General features: G+C 37.3%; 3 protein-coding genes across 19 annotated transcripts in view; 1 reads left to right on the plus strand and 2 right to left on the minus strand.

Moving 5' to 3' along the window:
• The window catches only part of LOC115008491 (nestin-like), a 22,450-nt gene extending 14,125 nt beyond the window's left edge, over window positions 1–8,325 (minus strand). For all 5 annotated transcript variants that reach the window (XM_029432134.1, XM_029432131.1, XM_029432133.1 and 2 more), the window contains exon 1: window positions 7,639–8,325. In XM_029432134.1, the coding sequence (XP_029287994.1) occupies window positions 7,639–7,663 (25 nt within the window). In that variant the 5' untranslated portion in view covers window positions 7,664–8,325. The remainder of the gene's footprint in view (window positions 1–7,638) is intronic.
• Window positions 1–19,173, plus strand: part of LOC115008490 (trichohyalin-like) — a 20,671-nt gene extending 1,498 nt beyond the window's left edge. The window contains exons 2-32 of one of the 13 annotated variants that reach the window (XR_003832298.1): window positions 7,268–7,303; window positions 7,843–7,876; window positions 8,041–8,077; window positions 8,168–8,214; window positions 8,538–8,570; window positions 9,120–9,156; window positions 9,247–9,275; window positions 10,045–10,081; window positions 10,172–10,200; window positions 10,616–10,652; window positions 10,743–10,771; window positions 11,141–11,177; window positions 11,268–11,296; window positions 11,643–11,679; window positions 11,770–11,798; window positions 12,668–12,704; window positions 12,795–12,823; window positions 13,193–13,229; window positions 13,320–13,348; window positions 13,741–13,777; window positions 13,868–13,896; window positions 14,519–14,555; window positions 14,646–14,674; window positions 14,814–14,846; window positions 15,718–15,754; window positions 15,845–15,873; window positions 16,013–16,045; window positions 17,070–17,106; window positions 17,197–17,261; window positions 18,793–18,858; window positions 19,034–19,173. Coding sequence is in view for 11 of the 13 variants with exons in the window: in XM_029432117.1 (XP_029287977.1) it covers window positions 7,268–7,303; window positions 7,843–7,876; window positions 8,041–8,077; window positions 8,168–8,214; window positions 8,538–8,570; window positions 9,120–9,156; window positions 9,247–9,275; window positions 10,045–10,081; window positions 10,172–10,200; window positions 10,616–10,652; window positions 10,743–10,771; window positions 11,141–11,177; window positions 11,268–11,296; window positions 11,643–11,679; window positions 11,770–11,798; window positions 12,668–12,704; window positions 12,795–12,823; window positions 13,193–13,229; window positions 13,320–13,348; window positions 13,741–13,777; window positions 13,868–13,896; window positions 14,519–14,555; window positions 14,646–14,674; window positions 14,814–14,846; window positions 15,718–15,754; window positions 15,845–15,873; window positions 16,013–16,045; window positions 17,070–17,106; window positions 17,197–17,241 (995 nt within the window). In the remaining 2 variants the exon portion in view is untranslated. Of the gene's footprint in view, window positions 1–7,267; window positions 7,304–7,842; window positions 7,877–8,040; window positions 8,078–8,167; window positions 8,215–8,537; window positions 8,571–9,119; window positions 9,157–9,246; window positions 9,276–10,044; window positions 10,082–10,171; window positions 10,201–10,615; window positions 10,653–10,742; window positions 10,772–11,140; window positions 11,178–11,267; window positions 11,297–11,642; window positions 11,680–11,769; window positions 11,799–12,667; window positions 12,705–12,794; window positions 12,824–13,192; window positions 13,230–13,319; window positions 13,349–13,740; window positions 13,778–13,867; window positions 13,897–14,518; window positions 14,556–14,645; window positions 14,675–14,813; window positions 14,847–15,717; window positions 15,755–15,844; window positions 15,874–16,012; window positions 16,046–17,069; window positions 17,107–17,196; window positions 17,262–17,562; window positions 17,857–18,792; window positions 18,947–19,033 lie in introns of those variants that run through there. The other 12 variants (XR_003832299.1, XM_029432117.1, XM_029432119.1 and 9 more) reach the window with 12 other exon arrangements.
• LOC115007823 (probable E3 ubiquitin-protein ligase makorin-2) overlaps window positions 18,930–20,727 on the minus strand; it is a 3,373-nt gene continuing 1,575 nt past the window's right edge. Inside the window, 4 exon segments of the mRNA XM_029430821.1 lie at window positions 18,930–19,225; window positions 19,301–19,445; window positions 20,335–20,396; window positions 20,399–20,447. Coding sequence (XP_029286681.1) covers window positions 19,073–19,225; window positions 19,301–19,445; window positions 20,335–20,396; window positions 20,399–20,447 — 409 coding nt within the window. The 3' untranslated portion in view covers window positions 18,930–19,072.

The raw sequence follows: 20,727 nt of genomic DNA on the forward strand, positions 1-20,727 counted from the left end.
ATCCAATTCTGGAGAGCCCTGTCTAGAGGCACTTGTGATGAAGTGGACTATATATACTAGAAAGAAGAGACTCACCAACAGTCAGGGCGATGTTTGAAGTCATCATGTCTGCAGCAACGCTTTTCACTTTGAAGCTCAACATGACACCTGCTCAGGTATATATACTGTGCTCTCTGCCTCAGAGCTGTTTGATTTCCCCCAGGCTCTTTTCATGCTGTTTTCTCATTAAGCTGCTGATATGTTGACTTAAGACTGGAAGCTGTTAGTTCACCATTTCACGCGCAAACTCACCTGTCAGGTGATAAACACACTGATGACACATGAGCACCAATATCAACCATTTTATATTAGAGATGTTCACATACTATTTTGTCCTTCCTGATAACGATTCAGATTCCTGATCTTAATTATCTGCCGACACCGAGTACCAATCTGATACCAGTGCATTAAAAACAAAATTATAAATATATATATATATATATATATATATATATATATATATATATATATATATCCATCCATCCAGCCATCATCTACCGCTTATCCGGGGTCGGGTCGCGGGGGCAGCACCTCCAGTAAGGAACCCCAATCATCCCTTCTCGGGGCCACATCCGCCAGCTTTGACTGGGGGATCCCGAGGTGTTCCCAGAGATATAATCTCTCCACCGAGTCCTGGGTCTTCCCCGGGGTCTCCTCCCAACTGGACGTGCCTGGAACACCTCCCTAGGGAGGCGCCCAGGTGGCATCCTTACTAGATGCCCGAACCACCTCAACTGGCTTCTTTGAACGTAAAAGAGCAGCGGCTCTACTCCGAGTCTCTCACGGATGGCTGAGCTTCTACCCGTTTGTGATCTCGTTCTTTCGGTCATTGCCCAGCCTTAATGACCATAGGTGAGGGTAGGAACAAAGATCAACCGGTAGATTGAGAGCTTTGCCTTATGGCTCAACGGTTAGGGTGCGGTAAAGCCGGTGGCTTTACGGTGCGGTAAAGCCACTGCAGTACCGCCTCCGCTGCTCCGATTCTCCGGCCAATCTCTGGCTCCATCGTCCCCTCACTCGCAAACAAGACCCCGAGGTACTTTGAACTCCTTCACTTGGGGTAAGGGCTCATTCCCTACCCGGAGTAGGCAATCCACCGGTTTCCTGCTGAGAGCCATGGCCTCAGAATTTGAGGTGCTGATCCTCATCCCAACCGCTTCACACTCGGCTGCGAACCGATCCAGTGATTGTTGAAGGCCGATGATGCCATAAGGACCACATCATCTGCAAAGAGCAGCGATGAAATCCTCAGGCCACCGAACTGCAACCCCTCTCCTCAACGACTATGCCTCGATATCCTGTCCGTGAAAATCACGAACAGGATTGGTGATAAAGCGCAGCCCTGGTGGAGGCCAACATTCACTGGGAACGAGTCCGACTCACTGCCGAATATCCGGACAGAACTCTCGCTTTGGGCGTACAGGGATTGGATGGCCCTCAGAAGTGACCCCCTCACCCCATACTCCCGCAGCACCTCCCACAGTATCACCCGGGGGACCCGGTCATACGCCTTCTCCAGATTCACAAAACACATGTAGACCGGATGGGCGTATTCCCAGGCCCCCTCCAGGATCCTTGCGAGAGTGAAGAGTTGGTCCGTTGTTCCACAACCAGGATGGAATCCGCATTGTTCCTCTTCAATCAGAGGTTCGACTACCGGCCGAACCCTCCTTTCCAGCACCTTGGAGAAGACTTTACCAGGGAGGCTGAGAAGTGTGATACCCCTGTAGTTGGCTCTGGTCCACCACCCCGCTCTGCCACCCCCTAGGTAATGTCCCAGACTTCCACGCAATGTTGACGAGGCGTGTCATCCAAGACAGCCCCTCAACTAGTTTGAATATAAGTATTGCAGTAGTATTAATATGAGTTCTGTACTAGTATTAATATAAGTGTTGCTCTAGTATTAATATAAGTGTTGTAGTAGTATTAATATAAGTGTTGCACTAGTTTGAATATAACTATTGAAGTAGTATTAATATGAGTTCTGTACTAGTATTAATATAAGTGTTGCTCTCGTTTGAATATAAGTATTGCACTAGTATTAATATAAGTGTTAATATAAGTATTGCACGAGTTTGAATATAGGTATTGCACTAGTATTAATATAAGTATTGCACTAGTATTAATATAAGTGTTGCACTAGTATTAATATAAGTGTTGCACTAGTATTAATATAAGTGTTGCACTAGTTTGAATATAAGTATTGTGGTAGTATTAATATAAGTGTTGCACTAGTATTAATATAAGTGTTGCACTAGTATTAATATAAGTATTGCATTAGTATTAATATAAGTGTTGCAGTAGTATTAATATAAGTATTGCATTAGTATTAATATAAGTGTTGCACTAGTATTAATAAAAGTATTGAACTAGTATTAATATAAATATTGCACTAGTATTAATATAAGAATTGCACTAGTATGAATAGAAGTATTGCACTAGTTTGAATATAACTATTGCAGTAGTATTAATATAAGTGTTATACTAGTATTAATATGAGTTCTGTACTAGTATTAATATAAGTGTTGCTCTAGTATTAATATAAGTGTTGTAGTAGTATTAATATAAGTGTTGCACTAGTTTGAATATAACTATTGAAGTAGTATTAATATAAGTATTGCACTAGTATTAATATAAGTATTGCACTAGTGAAGCCGGGGATCAAACCTCCAACCTTCGACTCCACCTCCTGAGCCACAGTCAGCTGTCTGGATGAAAGTCCAGAGCTTTATTGCTCTTACTCACAAAGTCTGATATGTTGTGGTTTTTACATGCAGCGCAAAGCTCAGTGTGTTTATCACCTGAAAGGTGAGTTTATGAGTCACATGGTGACGAAGGAGTTTGTCTGATAAGTGAAGCTTCACCTCTCGGAACAAAACAAACATATTTTCATTCTTTATGTAGTCAGTGAAAGTACAACATTCAACAGCCTCCAGAGGTAAATAAAGAACTTAGACCAAAAACTAAAGAAAGTTGCCCTCTCTGCCTCGGGCCCCACAGGAAGGGCTTAAGTACTTTCTGTCAACGCATTTATTTTAAGTTCATACAGGTTAGGCTTATGTAAATTTTTTTAGAGTTGCTCCATATATTGAGCATCTCTTGCAGACGCTATGTGTCCGTCTCTAAGTTTCGATTCACTAAAGACACTGCTCTAATGGAACTACAGCACAGACACGCCATTACGTTTTGCAGCTGGTGCTGTAGTCTCTTTAAGAATAGTATTTGTCTTAATGTATTAATCTTTATTTGTATTGTATTTTGTGATCAGAATTTCTGTCATGTTTGTTGCACTGTTCATATAGACTGAAGCTTTTCCTGTGGGGCCCCAGGCTGACGTCTTGACTCTGTACATTCTTTATTTACCTCCCTGGAGGCTGTTGAATGTTGTACTTTCACTAATTAAATAAAGAATGTTTGTTTTCTTCCAGGAGGTGAAGCTTCACTCACCATGTGACTCTTAAACTTAAATTTTAAATACTGAATCAGGAAGCAGTGAGTTTGTAAGTCTATGCACCGATCCGATACCACGTTATCATTTATCAGCAAATCTATGCTACACAGGAACAACAACAACATCAATCGCTACCTGATCCGTAAAGTTCTCTGGTATGCGTTCTCTGAATGTATTTGTTCATGTTTTAGAAAGGGTTTAACCTGAGTCACACCATACAACAATGATAGCACTCAAATCACATCCATACATGGTTAATAGAATATAGCTGTTAAAAATAATAACATATATATATGTGGACGAGAGGGTCGCCTCCCTATGCCTTTGGGTTGTGGAGGGCGGGGGAACTCTGACTGTTGTTTGTGCCTATGCCCCAATCCGCAGTTTGGAGTATTCGGCCTTCTTAGAGACCCTGAATGGAGCCCTGCAGGGGTCTCCAGTAGGGGACTCTGTAGTTTTGCTGGGAGACTTCAACGCACACGTGGGAAACGATGGAGACACCTGGAGAGGCGTGATTGGGAGGAACGGCCTCCCTGATCTAAATCCGAACGGTCGTTTTGTTGTTGGACTTCTGTGCTAGTCATGGAATGGCCATAATAAACACCATGTTCGAACATAAGGATGCTCATAAGTGTACGTGGTACCAGAGCACCGTAGGCCAAAGGTCAATGATCGATTTTGTAATCATATCATCTGATTTGAGGCCGCATGTTTTGGACAGTCGGGTGAAGAGATTGGGTGGAGCTGTCAACTGATCACCATCTGGTGGTGAGTTGGATCGAGGGGTGGGGGAAGACTCTGGACAGACCTGGTAAGCCCAAACGGGTAGTGCGGGTGAACTGGGAACGTCTGGAGGAAGCCCTTGTCCTGGAGATCACTTGTCACTTGTCCTCAACTCCCACCTCCGGCGGAGCTTTTCAGACATCCCTGTGGAGGTTGGGGGCATTGAACCTGAGTGGGCGATGTTCAAAACCTCTATTGCTGAAGCTGCGGTGATGAGCTGTGGTCTCAAGGTCTTAGGTGCCTCAAGGGGCGGTAACCCTCAAACACCGTAGCTATGTTATCCGGGAGGACTCCGGAAACAGTTGCAGGGTACCGAAGGAGTAAAAGGGCAGCAGCCTCTGCCAAAGCAGCGAGTGTGGGAGAAGTTCAGAGAAGCTATGGAGAAGGACTTTCGGTCGGCACCAAGGTGCTTCTGGAAAACCGTCCTGCACCTCAGGAAGGGGAAGCGGGGAACCATCCAAGCTGTGTACAGCAAGGGTGGGACCCTGCTGACTTCAACTGAGAAGGTTATCGGCCACTGGAAGGAGCACTTTGATGAACTCCTGAATCCGACTAACACGCCCTCTATGGTTGAGGCAGAGCTGGAAGCTGATGGGGGACCATCGTCAATTTCCCTGACGGAAGTCACTGAGGTAGTCAAACAACTCCACAGTGGGAAAGCCGCAGGGGTTGATGAGATCCATCCAGAAATGCTGAAGGCTTTGGGTGTTGAGGGGCTGTCTTGGATGACACGCTTCGTCAACATTGCGTGGAAGTCTGGGACATTACCTAGGGGGTGGCAGAGCGGGGTGGTGGACCAGAGCCAACTACAGGGGTATCACACTTCTCAGCCTCCCTGGTAAAGTCTTCTCCAAGGTGCTGGAAAGGAGGGTTCGGCCGGTAGTCGAACCTCTGATTGAAGAGGAACAATGCGGATTCCATCCTGGTTGTGGAACAACGGACCAACTCTTCACTCTCGCAAGGATCCTGGAGGGGGCCTGGGAATACGCCCATCCGGTCTACATGTGTTTTGTGAATCTGGAGAAGGCGTATGACCGGGTCCCCCGGGTGATACTGTGGGAGGTGCTGCGGGAGTATGGGGTGAGGGGGTCACTTCTGAGGGCCATCCAATCCCTGTACGCCCAAAGCGAGAGTTCTGTCCGGATATTCGGCAGTGAGTCGGACTCGTTCCCAGTGAATGTTGGCCTCCACCAGGGCTGCGCTTTATCACCAATCCTGTTCGTGATTTTCACGGACAGGATATCGAGGCGTAGTCGTTGAGGAGAGGGGTTGCAGTTCGGTGGCCTGAGGATTTCATCGCTGCTCTTTGCAGATGATGTGGTCCTTATGGCATCATCGGCCTTCAACAATCACTGGATCGGTTCGCAGCCAAGTGTGAAGCGGTTGGGATGAGGATCAGCGCCTCAAATTCTGAGGCCATGGCTCTCAGCAGGAAACCGGTGGATTGCCTACTCCGGGTAGGGAATGAGCCCTTACCCCAAGTGAAGGAGTTCAAAGTACCTCGGGGTCTTGTTTGCGAGTGAGGGGACGATGGAGCCAGAGATTGGCCGGAGAATCGGAGCAGCGGAGGCGGTACTGCAGTGGCTTTACCGCACCCTAACCGTTGAGCCATAAGGCAAAGCTCTCAATCTACCGGTCGATCTTTGTTCCTACCCTCACCTATGGTCATTAAGGCTGGGCAATGACCGAAAGAACGAGATCACAAACGGGTAGAAGCTCAGCCATCCGTGAGAGACTCGGAGTAGAGCCGCTGCTCTTTTACGTTCAAAGAAGCCAGTTGAGGTGGTTCGGGCATCTAGTAAGGATGCCACCTGGGCGCCTCCCTAGGGAGGTGTTCCAGGCACGTCCAGTTGGGAGGAGACCCCGGGGAAGACCCAGGACTCGGTGGAGAGATTATATCTCTGGGAACACCTCGGGATCCCCCAGTCAAAGCTGGCGGATGTGGCCCCGAGAAGGGATGATTGGGGTTCCTTACTGGAGGTGCTGCCCCCGCGACCCGACCCCGGATAAGCGGTAGATGATGGCTGGATGGATGGATATATATATATATATATATATATATATATATATATATATATATATATATATATTTATAATTTTGTTTTTAATGCACTGGTATCAGATTGGTACTCGGTGTCGGCAGATAATTAAGATCAGGAATCTGAATCGTTATCAGGAAGGACAAAATAGTATGTGAACATCTCTAATATAAAATGGTTGATATTGGTGCTCATGTGTCATCAGTGTGTTTATCACCTGACAGGTGAGTTTGCGCGTGAAATGGTGAACTAACAGCTTCCAGTCTTAAGTCAACATATCAGCAGCTTAATGAGAAAACAGCATGAAAAGAGCCTGGGGGAAATCAAACAGCTCTGAGGCAGAGAGCACAGTATATATACCTGAGCAGGTGTCATGTTGAGCTTCAAAGTGAAAAGCGTTGCTGCAGACATGATGACTTCAAACATCGCCCTGACTGTTGGTGAGTCTCTTCTTTCTAGTATATATAGTCCACTTCATCACAAGTGCCTCTAGACAGGGCTCTCCAGAATTGGATCGACTGCGTCCAACGATTTCTGTAACGCAGCGTTCCCACTATGAAGTGAGCGGCGGCTGGAGGCTTTAAAAAGGGCTTTTAGTTTTAAACTTTGTTTTCAAAGTAGCCTACACATGATGGTAGACTACTATCACTTTCCTCGACAGACACATTTTATTCTGAATGAAATAAAGCAGTTTGTATCTTTGGTTTCTGATCCAGTTGCCAAAACACAGTTTGTCAACAGTCAGTACCAGCTTGAGATTCTGCAGAGATATATTCCGCAGTGTCATCTGCGTAGAAAAGGATATAATAAGCCTGTGTCTGAGTGATCATGATGATGTTTAGGTAGAGTGTAAATAGTAAAGCTTATCAACTGTCTGCATCTTGTCTCCTGCGTGTTAAAGGACAAACAGAGAACAACAAAGAGAAAATCTAATGTATGTTTGTGTGTCTTTCAGCCCTGGCAGCTGGACTTCTCCTGCTTTCTGTAACTGGTGAGAAGTCAAACCTCCACCAACAAACACACAAGCTTATCCAGGAAATGTCCTGAATTTATTTATACACTAATTATAGTGGCTTTAAATAGGCTCATCAGGTTGTAAAGCACAACATGGACAAGGACAGAGGGAAACAGTTTATTTTATAAAAACCTCATATCATATCAACAAGTGCATAGTTAGGTTTTTATATGTATAAAACCACTTCATATTTTCCACACATCAGGGTCAGCAACCTAATCACATCTCTTTAAGGGAAATATTCAGGAATATGACAAAATCCATTAATATGAACTACGTTTTAATGTTGCACTATCAACAGTTTAACTCACTCTGAATGTCTTCATTCTCCTGCATCCATTCACATACAGATGTGTGTCCATAACAACTTTCCTAAAACACAGAAAGTACAACTTACATATAAACTGATGGTATTTCTGAGCAACTCATTCAGAAAATAACAAAATGTGACTGCTACAGCCTGTGAATGCAGAGGTGTGCGTGTGTGGTTGAAAACAGTTGATTTGTGTGTTTAGATGCTGGACCCGCCCCGAGGAAAGACGTCAAGAGGTAAGAAAACATCATCTCTTCCTCCTTAAATATTTGTATTTAATCATGTTAATGGTTTGACTTCAGTCGGATCATTTCCAGCCTGAGTTTGTGTGAAGTAAGTAAACCTGTGCAGCTGTTTGTCTCCTGTTGAACTGAAGAAAGCCTTCCTGTGTTTTTTGTAGTGTGGAAGCACCTGTGATCAAAGTGCTGGATGAAGAGGTAATCAATCTTTGATTTTTTATCATCATCATTTCTGTCAACACTTTGAACATCCAAACTAAAATAATTTGTTTTAAAATGTGTTTACAGGTTAAGGAGTATGATGGGGAGGTTTTGAAAAAACTGATGGAGAACAAGTGAGTATTTCACCAGTATGAAAATAAGTATTTTACTACTATGAATACAAGTATTGCACTAGTATTAATAAAGGTATTGCACTAGTATTAATAGCAGTATTGCACTAGTATTAATAAAAGTATTGCACTAGTAATAATATAAGTATTGCACTAGTATGAATATAAGTATTGCAGTAGTATTAATATAAGTGTTGCACTAGTATTAATATAAATATTGCACTAGTATTAATAAAAGTATTGCACTAGTATTACTATAAATATTGCACTAGTATGAATATAAGTATTACAGTAGTATTAAAAACGTCCTGTGTCTCGTGCTCTAGGTTGTATCAGAAGTATGAGGAGGAGTACAACAAGTGAGTATTTCACCAGTATGAATATAAGTATTGCACTAGTATTAATAAAGGTATTGCACTCGTATTAATAAAAGTATTGAACTAGTATTAATATAAATATTGCACTAGTATTAATATAAGTATTGCACTGGTTTGAAAATAAGAATTGCACTAGTTTAAATATAACTATTGCAGTAGTATTAATATAAGTGTTGCTCTAGTATTAATATAAGTGTTGTAAGAGTTTGAATATAAGTTCTGTACAAGTATTAATATAAGTGTTCCACTAGTATTAATATAAGTGTTCCACTAGTATTAATATAAGTATTGCACTAGTATTAATATAAATGTTGCACTAGTATTAATATAAGTATTGCAGTAGTATTAATGGTTTGCAATAATGTGAAAATAATTAGTGCACTAGTATTAATATAAGTGTTACACTAGTTTGAATATAAATATTGCAGTAGTATTAATATAAGTATTGCAGTAGTATTAATAAATGTGTTGCAGTAGCATTAATATAAGTATTGCAGTAGCATTAAAAACCTCCTGTGTCTCGTGCTCTAGGTTGTATGGACCTGAGATCAAAGAGCTGAAGGAAGAGGTAATCACTGTTTGATTTTTCATCATCATCATTTCTGTCAACACTTTGAACATCAACAGAAAAATAATTTGTTTTAAAATGTGTTTACAGGTTCAGAAGTATGAGGAGGAGTACAAGAAGTGAGTATTTCACCAGTATGAATATAAGTATTGCAGTAGTATTAATATAAGTATTGCAGTAGTATTAATTCTTGTTGCACTTGTTTGAATATAAGTATTGCAGTAGTATTAATATAAGTATTGCAGTAGTATTAATAATTGTTGCACTAGTATTAATAAGTATTGCAGTAGTATGAATGTAAGTATTGCAGTAGTATTAATATAAGTGTTGCACTAGTATTAATATAAGTATTGCAGTAGCATTAATATAAGTATTGCAGTAGTATTAATAATTGTTGCACTAGTATTAATATAAGTATTGCAGTAGCATTAATATAAGTATTGCAGTAGTATTAATAATTTTTGCACTAGTTTGAATATAAGTATTGCAGTAGTATTAATATGAGTATTGCAGTAGTATTAATATAAGTATTGCAGTAGTATTAATAATTGTTGCACTAGTATGAATATAAGTATTGCAGTAGTATTAATAATTGTTGCACTAGTATTAATATAAGTATTGCAGTAGCATTAATATAAGCATTGCAGTATTATTAATATAAGTATTGCAGTAGCATTGATATAAGCATTGCAGTATTATTAATATAAGTATTGCAGTAGCATTAATATAAGCATTGCAGTAGTATTAATATAAGTGCTGCAGTAGTATTAATATAAGCATTGCAGTCATATTAATATAAGTATTGCAGTAGCATTAATATAAGTATTGCAGTAGTATTAATATAAGTATTGCAGTAGCATTAAAAACCTCCTGTGTCTCGTGCTCTAGGTTGTATGGACCTGAGATCAAAAAGCTGAAGGAAGAGGTAATCACTGTTTGATTTTTCATCATCATCATTTCTGTCAACACTTTGAACATCAACAGAAAAATAATTTGTTTTAAAATGTGTTTACAGGATCAGAAGTATGAGGAGGAGTACAACAAGTGAGTATTTCACCAGTATGAATATAAGTGTTGCAGTAGTATTAATATAAGTGTTGCCGTAGTAATAATATAAGTATTGCACTAGTATTAATATAAGTGTTGCACTAGTATTAATATAAGTATTGCAGTATTATTAATATAAGTATTGCACTAGTATTAATATAAGTGTTGCACTAGTATGAATATAAGTGTTGCAGTAGTATTAATATAAGTGTTGCAGTAGTAATAATATAAGTATTGCACTAGTATGAATATAAGTATTGCAGTAGCATTAATATAAGCATTGCAGTAGTATTAATATAAGTGCTGCAGTAGTATTAATATAAGCATTGCAGTCATATTAATATAAGTATTGCAGTAGTATTAATATAAGTATTGCAGTAGCATTAAAAACCTCCTGTGTCTCGTGCTCTAGGTTGTATGGACCTGAGATCAAAAAGCTGAAGGAAGAGGTAATCACTGTTTGATTTTTCATCATCATCATTTCTGTCAACACTTTGAACATCAACAGAAAAATAATTTGTTTTAAAATGTGTTTACAGGATCAGAAGTATGAGGAGGAGTACAACAAGTGAGTATTTCACCAGTATGAATATAAGTGTTGCAGTAGTATTAATATAAGTGTTGCAGTAGTAATAATATAAGTATTGCACTAGTATTAATATAAGTGTTGCACTAGTATTAATATAAGTATTGCACTAGTATTAATATAAGTGTTGCACTAGTATGAATATAAGTGTTGCAGTAGTATTAATATAAGTGTTGCAGTAGTAATAATATAAGTATTGCACTAGTATTAATATAAGTGTTGCACTAGTATTAATATAAGTATTGCAGTATTATTAATATAAGTATTGCACTAGTATTAATATAAGTATTGCAGTAGTATTAATATAAGTATTTCAGTAGCATTAAAAACCTCCTGTGTCTCGTGCTCCAGGTTGTATGGACCTGAGATCAAAAAGCTGAAGGAAGAGGTAATCACTGTTTGATTTTTCATCATCATCATTTCTGTCTACACTTTGAACATCAACAGAAAAATAATTTGTTTTAAAATGTGTTTACAGGATCAGAAGTATGAGGAGGAGTACAACAAGTGAGTATTTCACCAGTATGAATATAAGTGTTGCACTAGTATGAATATAAGTGTTGCAGTAGTATTAATATAAGTGTTGCAGTAGTAATAATATAAGTATTGCACTAGTATGAATATAAGTATTGCAGTAGCATTAATATAAGCATTGCAGTATTATTAATATAAGTATTGCAGTAGCATTAATATAAGCATTGCAGTAGTATTAATATAAGTGCTGCAGTAGTATTAATATAAGCATTGCAGTCATATTAATATAAGTATTGCAGTAGCATTAATATAAGTATTGCAGTAGTATTAATATAAGTATTTCAGTAGCATTAAAAACCTCCTGTGTCTCGTGCTCTAGGTTGTATGGACCTGAGATCAAAAAGCTGAAGGAAGAGGTAATCACTGTTTGATTTTTCATCATCATCATTTCTGTAAACACTTTGAACATCAACAGAAAAATAATTTGTTTTAAAATGTGTTTACAGGTTCAGAAGTATGAGGAGGAGTACAACAAGTGAGTATTTCACCAGTATGAATATAAGTGTTGCAGTAGTATTGATATAAGTGTTGCAGTAGTAATAATATAAGTATTGCACTAGTATTAATATAAGTGTTGCACTAGTATTAATATAAGTATTGCAGTATTATTAATATAAGTATTGCACTAGTATTAATATAAGTGTTGCACTAGTATGAATATAAGTGTTGCAGTAGTATTAATATAAGTGTTGCAGTAGTAATAATATAAGTATTCCACTAGTATGAATATAAGTATTGCAGTAGTATTAATAATTGTTGCACTATTATTAATATAAGTATTGCAGTAGCATTAATATAAGTATTGCAGTAGTATTAATAATTTTTGCACTAGTTTGAATATAAGTATTGCAGTAGTATTAATATGAGTATTGCAGTAGTATTAATTTAAGTATTGCAGTTGTATTAATAATTGTTGCACTAGTATTAATATAAGTATTGCAGTAGCATTAATATAAGCATTGCAGTATTATTAATATAAGTATTGCAGTAGCATTGATATAAGCATTGCAGTATTATTAATATAAGTATTGCAGTAGCATTAATATAAGCATTGCAGTAGTATTAATATAAGTGCTGCAGTAGTATTAATATAAGCATTGCAGTCATATTAATATAAGTATTGCAGTAGTAATAATATAAGTATTGCACTAGTATGAATATAAGTATTGCAGTAGCATTAATATAAGCATTGCAGTAGTATTAATATAAGTGCTGCAGTAGTATTAATATAAGTATTGCAGTAGTAATAATATAAGTATTGCACTAGTATGAATATAAGTATTGCAGTAGTATTAATATAAGTATTGCAGTAGCATTAAAAACCTCCTGTGTCTCGTGCTCTAGGTTGTATGGACCTGAGATCAAAAAGCTGAAGGAAGAGGTAATCACTGTTTGATTTTTCATCATCATCATTTCTGTCAACACTTTGAACATCAACAGAAAAATAATTTGTTTTAAAATGTGTTTACAGGATCAGAAGTATGAGGAGGAGTACAACAAGTGAGTATTTCACCAGTATGAATATAAGTGTTGCAGTAGTATTAATATAAGTGTTGCAGTAGTAATAATATAAGTATTGCACTAGTATTAATATAAGTGTTGCACTAGTATTAATATAAGTATTGCACTAGTATTAATATAAGTGTTACACTAGTATGAATATAAGTGTTGCAGTAGTATTAATATAAGTGTTGCAGTAGTAATAATATAAGTATTGCACTAGTATTAATATAAGTGTTGCACTAGTATTAATATAAGTATTGCAGTATTATTAATATAAGTATTGCACTAGTATTAATATAAGTATTGCAGTAGTATTAATATAAGTATTTCAGTAGCATTAAAAACCTCCTGTGTCTCGTGCTCCAGGTTGTATGGACCTGAGATCAAAAAGCTGAAGGAAGAGGTAATCACTGTTTGATTTTTCATCATCATCATTTCTGTCTACACTTTGAACATCAACAGAAAAATAATTTGTTTTAAAATGTGTTTACAGGATCAGAAGTATGAGGAGGAGTACAACAAGTGAGTATTTCACCAGTATGAATATAAGTGTTGCAGTAGTATTAATATAAGTATTGCACTAGTATTAATATAAGTGTTGCACTAGTATGAATATAAGTGTTGCAGTAGTATTAATATAAGTGTTGCAGTAGTAATAATATAAGTATTGCACTAGTATGAATATAAGTATTGCAGTAGCATTAATATAAGCATTGCAGTATTATTAATATAAGTATTGCAGTAGCATTAATATAAGCATTGGAGTAGTATTAATATAAGTGCTGCAGTAGTATTAATATAAGCATTGCAGTCATATTAATATAAGTATTGCAGTAGCATTAATATAAGTATTGCAGTAGTATTAATATAAGTATTTCAGTAGCATTAAAAACCTCCTGTGTCTCGTGCTCTAGGTTGTATGGACCTGAGATCAAAAAGCTGAAGGAAGAGGTAATCACTGTTTGATTTTTCATCTTCATCATTTCTGTCAACACTTTGAACATCAACAGAAAAATAATTTGTTTTAAAATGTGTTTACAGGTTCAGAAGTATGAGGAGGAGTACAACAAGTGAGTATTTTACCAGTATGAATATAAGTGTTGCAGTAGTATTAATATAAGTGTTGCAGTAATAATAATATAAGTGTTGCACTAGTATTAATATAAGTATTGCAGTATTATTAATATAAGTATTGCACTAGTATTAATATAAGTGTTGCACTAGTATGAATATAAGTGTTGCAGTAGTATTAATATAAGTGTTGCAGTAGTAATAATATAAGTATTGCACTAGTATTAATATAAGTGTTGCACTAGTATTAATATAAGTATTGCAGTATTATTAATATAAGTATTGCAGTAGCATTATTATAAGCATTGCAGCAGTATTAATGTAAGTATTGCAGTAGTATTAATATAAGTATTGCAGTAGTATTAATATAAGTATTGCAGTAGCATTAATATAAGTATTGCAGTATTATTAATATAAGTATTGCAGTAGCATTAATATAAGCATTGCAGTAGTATTAATGTAAGTATTACAGTAGTATTAATATAAGTATTGCAGTAGCATTAATATAAGTATTGCAGTAGTATTAATATAAGTGCTGCAGTAGTATTAATAAATGTGTTGCAGTAGCATTAATATAAGTATTGCAGTAGCATTAAAAACCTCCTGTGTCTCGTGCTCCAGGTTGTATGGACCTGAGATCAAAAAGCTGAAGGAAGAGGTAATCACTGTTTGATTTTTCATCATCATCATTTCTGTCAACACTTTGAACATCAACAGAAAAATAATTTGTTTTAAAATGTGTTTACAGGATCTGAAGTATGAGGAGGAGTACAACAAGTGAGTATTTCACCAGTATGAATATAAGTGTTGCAGTAGTATTCATAAAAGTATTGCACTAGTATTACTATAAATATTGCACTAGTATGAATATAAGTATTGCAGTAGTATTAAAAACCTCCTGTGTCTCGTGCTGTAGGTTGTATCAGAAGTATGATGAGGAGTACAACAAGTGAGTATTGCACTAGTATTAATATAAGTATTGCAGTAGCATTAATATAAGTATTGCAGTAGCATTAATATAAGTATTGCAGTAGCATTAATATAAGTATTGCAGTAGTATTAATAATTGTTGCACTAGTATGAATATAAGTATTGCAGTAGTATTAATAATTGTTGCACTAGTATTAATATAAGTATTGCAGTAGCATTAATATAAGCATTGCAGTATTATTAATATAAGTATTGCAGTAGCATTAATATAAGTGTTGCAGTAGCATTAATATAAGTATTGCAGTAGTATTAATATAAGCATTGCAGTATTATTAATATAAGTATTGCAGTAGTATTAATATAAGTGTTGCACTAGTATGAATATAAGTGTTGCAGTAGTATTAATATAAGTGTTGCAGTAGTAATAATATAAGTGTTGCACTAGTATGAATATAAGTGTTGCAGTAGTATTAATATAAGTGTTGCACTAGTATTAATATAAGTGTTGCACTAGTATTAATATAAGTATTGCAGTATTATTAATATAAGTATTGCAGTAGCATTATTATAAGCATTGCAGCAGTATTAATGTAAGTATTGCAGTAGTATTAATATAAGTATTGCAGTAGTATTAATATAAGTATTGCAGTAGCATTAATATAAGTATTGCAGTATTATTAATATAAGTATTGCAGTAGCATTAATATAAGCATTGCAGTAGTATTAATGTAAGTATTACAGTAGTATTAATATAAGTATTGCAGTAGCATTAATATAAGTATTGCAGTAGTATTAATATAAGCGCTGCAGTAGTATTAATAAATGTGTTGCAGTAGCATTAATATAAGTATTGCAGTAGCATTAAAAACCTCCTGTGTCTCGTGCTCCAGGTTGTATGGACCTGAGATCAAAAAGCTGAAGGAAGAGGTAATCACTGTTTGATTTTTCATCATCATCATTTCTGTCTACACTTTGAACATCAACAGAAAAATAATTTGTTTTAAAATGTGTTTACAGGATCTGAAGTATGAGGAGGAGTACAACAAGTGAGTATTTCACCAGTATGAATATAAGTGTTGCAGTAGTATTCATAAAAGTATTGCACTAGTATTACTATAAATATTGCACTAGTATGAATATAAGTATTGCAGTAGTATTAAAAACCTCCTGTGTCTCGTGCTGTAGGTTGTATCAGAAGTATGATGAGGAGTACAACAAGTGAGTATTGCACTAGTATTAATATAAGTATTGCAGTAGCATTAATATAAGTATTGCAGTAGTATTAATAATTGTTGCACTAGTATGAATATAAGTATTGCAGTAGTATTAATAATTGTTGCACTAGTATTAATATAAGTATTGCAGTAGCATTAATATAAGCATTGCAGTATTATTAATATAAGTATTGCAGTAGCATTAATATAAGTGTTGCAGTAGCATTAATATAAGTATTGCAGTAGTATTAATATAAGCATTGCAGTATTATTAATATAAGTATTGCAGTAGTATTAATAATTGTTGCACTTGTATGAATATAAGTGTTGCAGTAGCATTAATATAAGTATTGCAGTAGTATTAATAATTGTTGCACTTGTATGAATATAAGTATTGCAGTAGTATTAATATAGGTATTGCAGTAGCATTAATATAAGTATTGCAGTAGTATTAATATAAGCATTGCAGTATTATTAATATAAGTATTGCAGCAGTATTAATAATTGTTGCACTTGTATGAATATAAGTATTGCAGTAGCATTAATATAAGTGTTGCAGTAGCATTAATATAAGTATTGCAGTATTATTAATATAAGTATTGCAGTAGTATTAATATAGGTATTGCAGTAGCATTAATATAAGTATTGCAGTAGCATTAATATAAGTATTGCAGTAGTATTAATATAGGTATTGCAGTAGCATTAATATAAGTATTGCAGTAGTATTAATATAAGCATTGCAGTATTATTAATATAAGTATTGCAGTAGTATTAATAATTGTTGCACTTGTATGAATATAAGTATTGCAGTAGCATTAATATAAGTGTTGCAGTAGCATTAATATAAGTATTGCAGTATTATTAATATAAGTATTGCAGTAGTATTAATATAGGTATTGCAGTAGTATTAATATAGGTATTGCAGTAGCATTAATATAAGTATTGCACTAGTAATAATATAAGTGTTGCAGTAGCATTAATATAAGTATTGCAGTAGCATTAAAACCCTCCTGTGTCTCGTGCTCTAGGTTGTATGGACCTGAGGTCAAAGAGCTGAAGGAAGAGGTAATCACTGTTTGATTTTTCATCATCATGATTTCTGTCAACACTTTGAACATCAACATAAAAATAATTTGTTTTAAAATGTGTTTACAGGATCAGAAGTATGAGGAGGAGGTTTTGAAGAACCTGACGAAGTAATTGATAAAATACAAAATGGTGTAAGTATTTGGAGGAGATACTTAAGTATTCTAATTCATACAATATAATTCTGCAGAAGAATAAGAGTGTTTATTGCACTAATTCATAAATATAAATGTAATTATTGCACCAGTCACCATATTGCATGCGAGGAGTCATTTATACACATCTGTATTATTATTTTTGTCCTAAAGCACATGAAAGTTTATTTCATTTGTGAGCAACCTATAAAGGAAAACTGACACCTGGAGATAGAAATGTGAATTATGAGAGTAAAAGAAACTAAATGGAGTTTGTTCTGATTCTGATCAATCTATAAAGGAATCATCTGCCCAGCGTGGAAGAAGTTGAAGAAGCAGCAGAAATGTAATCACGTTCCACCACACATGGCTGCAGCTCCAATATATGATATATACAGATATGTCGTGTAGTTTGGGTGATGGGTTTCTTTGGTTTTCTACAAGCTGATAATAAGTGTCTCTAGTTGTGTTCATGATGTTCCTCAGTTTCACTGCCGGATGAATAAAGTTCCTGCTGTGAAACGCTCCATGTGGAGAAAAATAAAATGAGTACTGTGACAAAATATTTACACAAATAAACGACAAATAAAGTAATTATTGTTTTAGTGTTTAATTCAAAGAGTTGCAAAATCACACACTGATCTCCTGATTGGCCCAACCAGCAACCAATGAGATCACTTGTTCAGGGGCCGATGGATCCGTTAAGAAGAAGACGTGACGTCATGGTAACGTTACGTCACGTTACCTTCAGTCGGCCATTTGTTCAGGTGCTATCAGTAGAAGTGCACACATCTAAATCTTCCCCCAGGTTTTCACTTCAGACACTTCAGCACGAGATAAACTCACAGGTATCTGTGCTAATGCTAACGCCAGGTGAGCAGACATACGGTGGCCCAGAGAGCTCAACATGTGCTGCATTTAGGAAAAAACGCTGTAAGAAGCAAAGCTCCCTAAAAGAAACCTCACAATTAACGGGGGATGTTGTACACCCGAGACGGAGCATCCTCTCCCAGGACGCAGACTGTGATTGATGAGGTGTTGAGAAGAAACAACAAATATTACCAATGCATTCTGGGAGCTCAGTTTATAAAGTGTTGTTCCCATGACAACCAGACGTCCTGCTGGAGCTGGAAACAGATTAAGTGAATCCACAACACACTACTAATGTCACAATCCCAAAGAAAATCCTCTATTGTGAGAAACCTACAGGCTGAATGTTTACTATTTTATAGCTAAATGTCAGCAGCAGCTTTAGTTACTTTTATTACAGTTACAGCTACATGGTCGAAACACGTGAACCCAGATGTGTCCCCTTTTTATTTCAGAGAACAATGTTGGAAATTTTAATGAAATGTTTATTATCCCTAACCGAAGCCCTGCGCTGACCAGACGACAGCAACCCTTCACCTCCGCACGTCCGGCTGTATTGGACTCCATGTTATTAATACTTCATTGTACTACATTTGTGCAGCTTTCACAAAAGCAATGTGGAGGAAGTGGAAACTTGATAACTTTCTGTGCTGCTTCACAGAGTCAACAAAGGGAAGTTTGACTGATTACTGGGGAGTAACTGATGCACAGAGGATCCTTTTAAAAGGTGACGTTTCCCTTTAATGGCGCTGGCTGCAGGACGTGTCTTAAAAAGAAAGATAAATGACCACAACAGACGAGACTTCACACTGACTGTATTTACTTATTTACACATAAATAAAATGGCAATAATACATTAATCATTACCAAAACGTGTGCACATGATGGAATTATGTTTCCAGCTGCAGCGTGATCACATGATGTTTATCGACTGGGCCCGTCTACTGGTCGCCGGGGGGGGGGTCCTCCGGCCCGTCCTGGCCCGGCCCGGACATCTGCAAGAAGAGTTCCCTCAGCTCCGAGATGTCGTCGTCGAGTGCCGGCCGCTGCTCGCGCTCTTCAATGAAGTCCCACAGACGGACGCTGTTCATGAACTAAAAGAACAGACAGACGGTTTATAAACTACAAAACCCAGGAGCTGACAAACTACAACTTTGAGGCGCACTGACCCGGACGTTCCCCTCGGAGCTGAGCTGTTTGCGCGGCTGGTCGGGTTCTGCCCGGGTGCCGTCGGGGAAGGCGTGCAGGTACAGACACTTCCCTCCGAAGGGACACGACCCCCGACCCTGGTCGAAGTACTTACAGGACTTCTTACTGCGGACACAGGAAGTAACTTTGTTCAGCGTCCTGCAGCTCAAAGAACATCAGACTTTAAATTCTTCATTCTTATACTTCACTACATTACTGTGACTTCACAAGTGTTATAATGAACATTATCACACAAATGTTTTAATAAGAATAAAATCTGTAAATAATAAATTAATGGCTGGCGGCTGATTCCAAACTCCTGATTATGTTCTGTCACATGCTCTCTGGTAAAAAGACTCAACAATTTGTAGAAATGTATCCAAATCACAATTTTAAAATGGCAGCAGGCGAGACTAACGGCATCTCCGCATTGTGAACAAATCTGTTGAAATCTGCAGGATTTTTGCATATTTGTTACACTTAAATGTTTCAGATAATCAAACTTATTTTAATATTAGACAAAGATAACCCCAGTAAACACAAAATGCAGCTTTTAAATGATGATTTAATTTATTGAAGGAACAAAGCGATCCAACCCTTCCTGGCCCCCCTGTGTGAACAAGTAATTGCCCCCTTACTAAATCAACCTATTGACCAAATTTAATTGATAATTGGGTTCAATTTCACTCGATACACCAGGCATGAAGCTAAACATCAAAGAACCTGTCTGTCAATGTGAAGTTGGCTCAGAAGTCTCAAAAAGAAGCACATAATGCCGCGATCTAAAGAAATCCAAGAACAGATGAGAAACAAAGGCTGCAGCAAACCAGTGACCTGCTGGTACCGACGCTGGTACCAACGCTGGTACCAACGCTGGTACCGACGCTGGTACCAACGCTGGTACCAACGCTGGTACCAACGCTGATATCCGCTGGTATCCGCTGGTACCCCCGCTGGTATCTGTTGCTTCATGTCTGGATCCTTCCTCAATAAACACATGAAATGCTCTGCTCACCTGACTCCAGACTTGAAGAGCTCGATCAGGTGATCCTTCTCATCCTGGTCCTCCACCCAGTACAAACCGACGGGATGACGAACTCTGACACCACCCGACACTCCGGACACGACCTGAGACACAGACGGGTCAGACAGAGAGACAGGTCAGAGAGAGAGACACAGGCCAGAAAAAGAGAGAGAGAGACAAGTCAGAGACAGACAGAGAGAGAGAGAGAGAGAGACAGGTCAGAGACAGACAGGTCAGAGAGAGAGCGACAGAGAGAGACAGAGAGAGAGAGACAGAGAGAGAGAGACAGAGAGAGAGAGAGAGACAGAGAGAGACAGAGAGAGAGAGAGAGACAGAGAGAGACAGAGAGAGAGAGAGCGAAGAGAGAGAGAGAGTCTAGAGAGA

This window comes from Cottoperca gobio, chromosome 5 (genome assembly GCF_900634415.1).
Source record: "Cottoperca gobio chromosome 5, fCotGob3.1, whole genome shotgun sequence".
In the NCBI taxonomy this organism is placed as follows: Eukaryota; Metazoa; Chordata; class Actinopteri; order Perciformes; family Bovichtidae; genus Cottoperca; species Cottoperca gobio.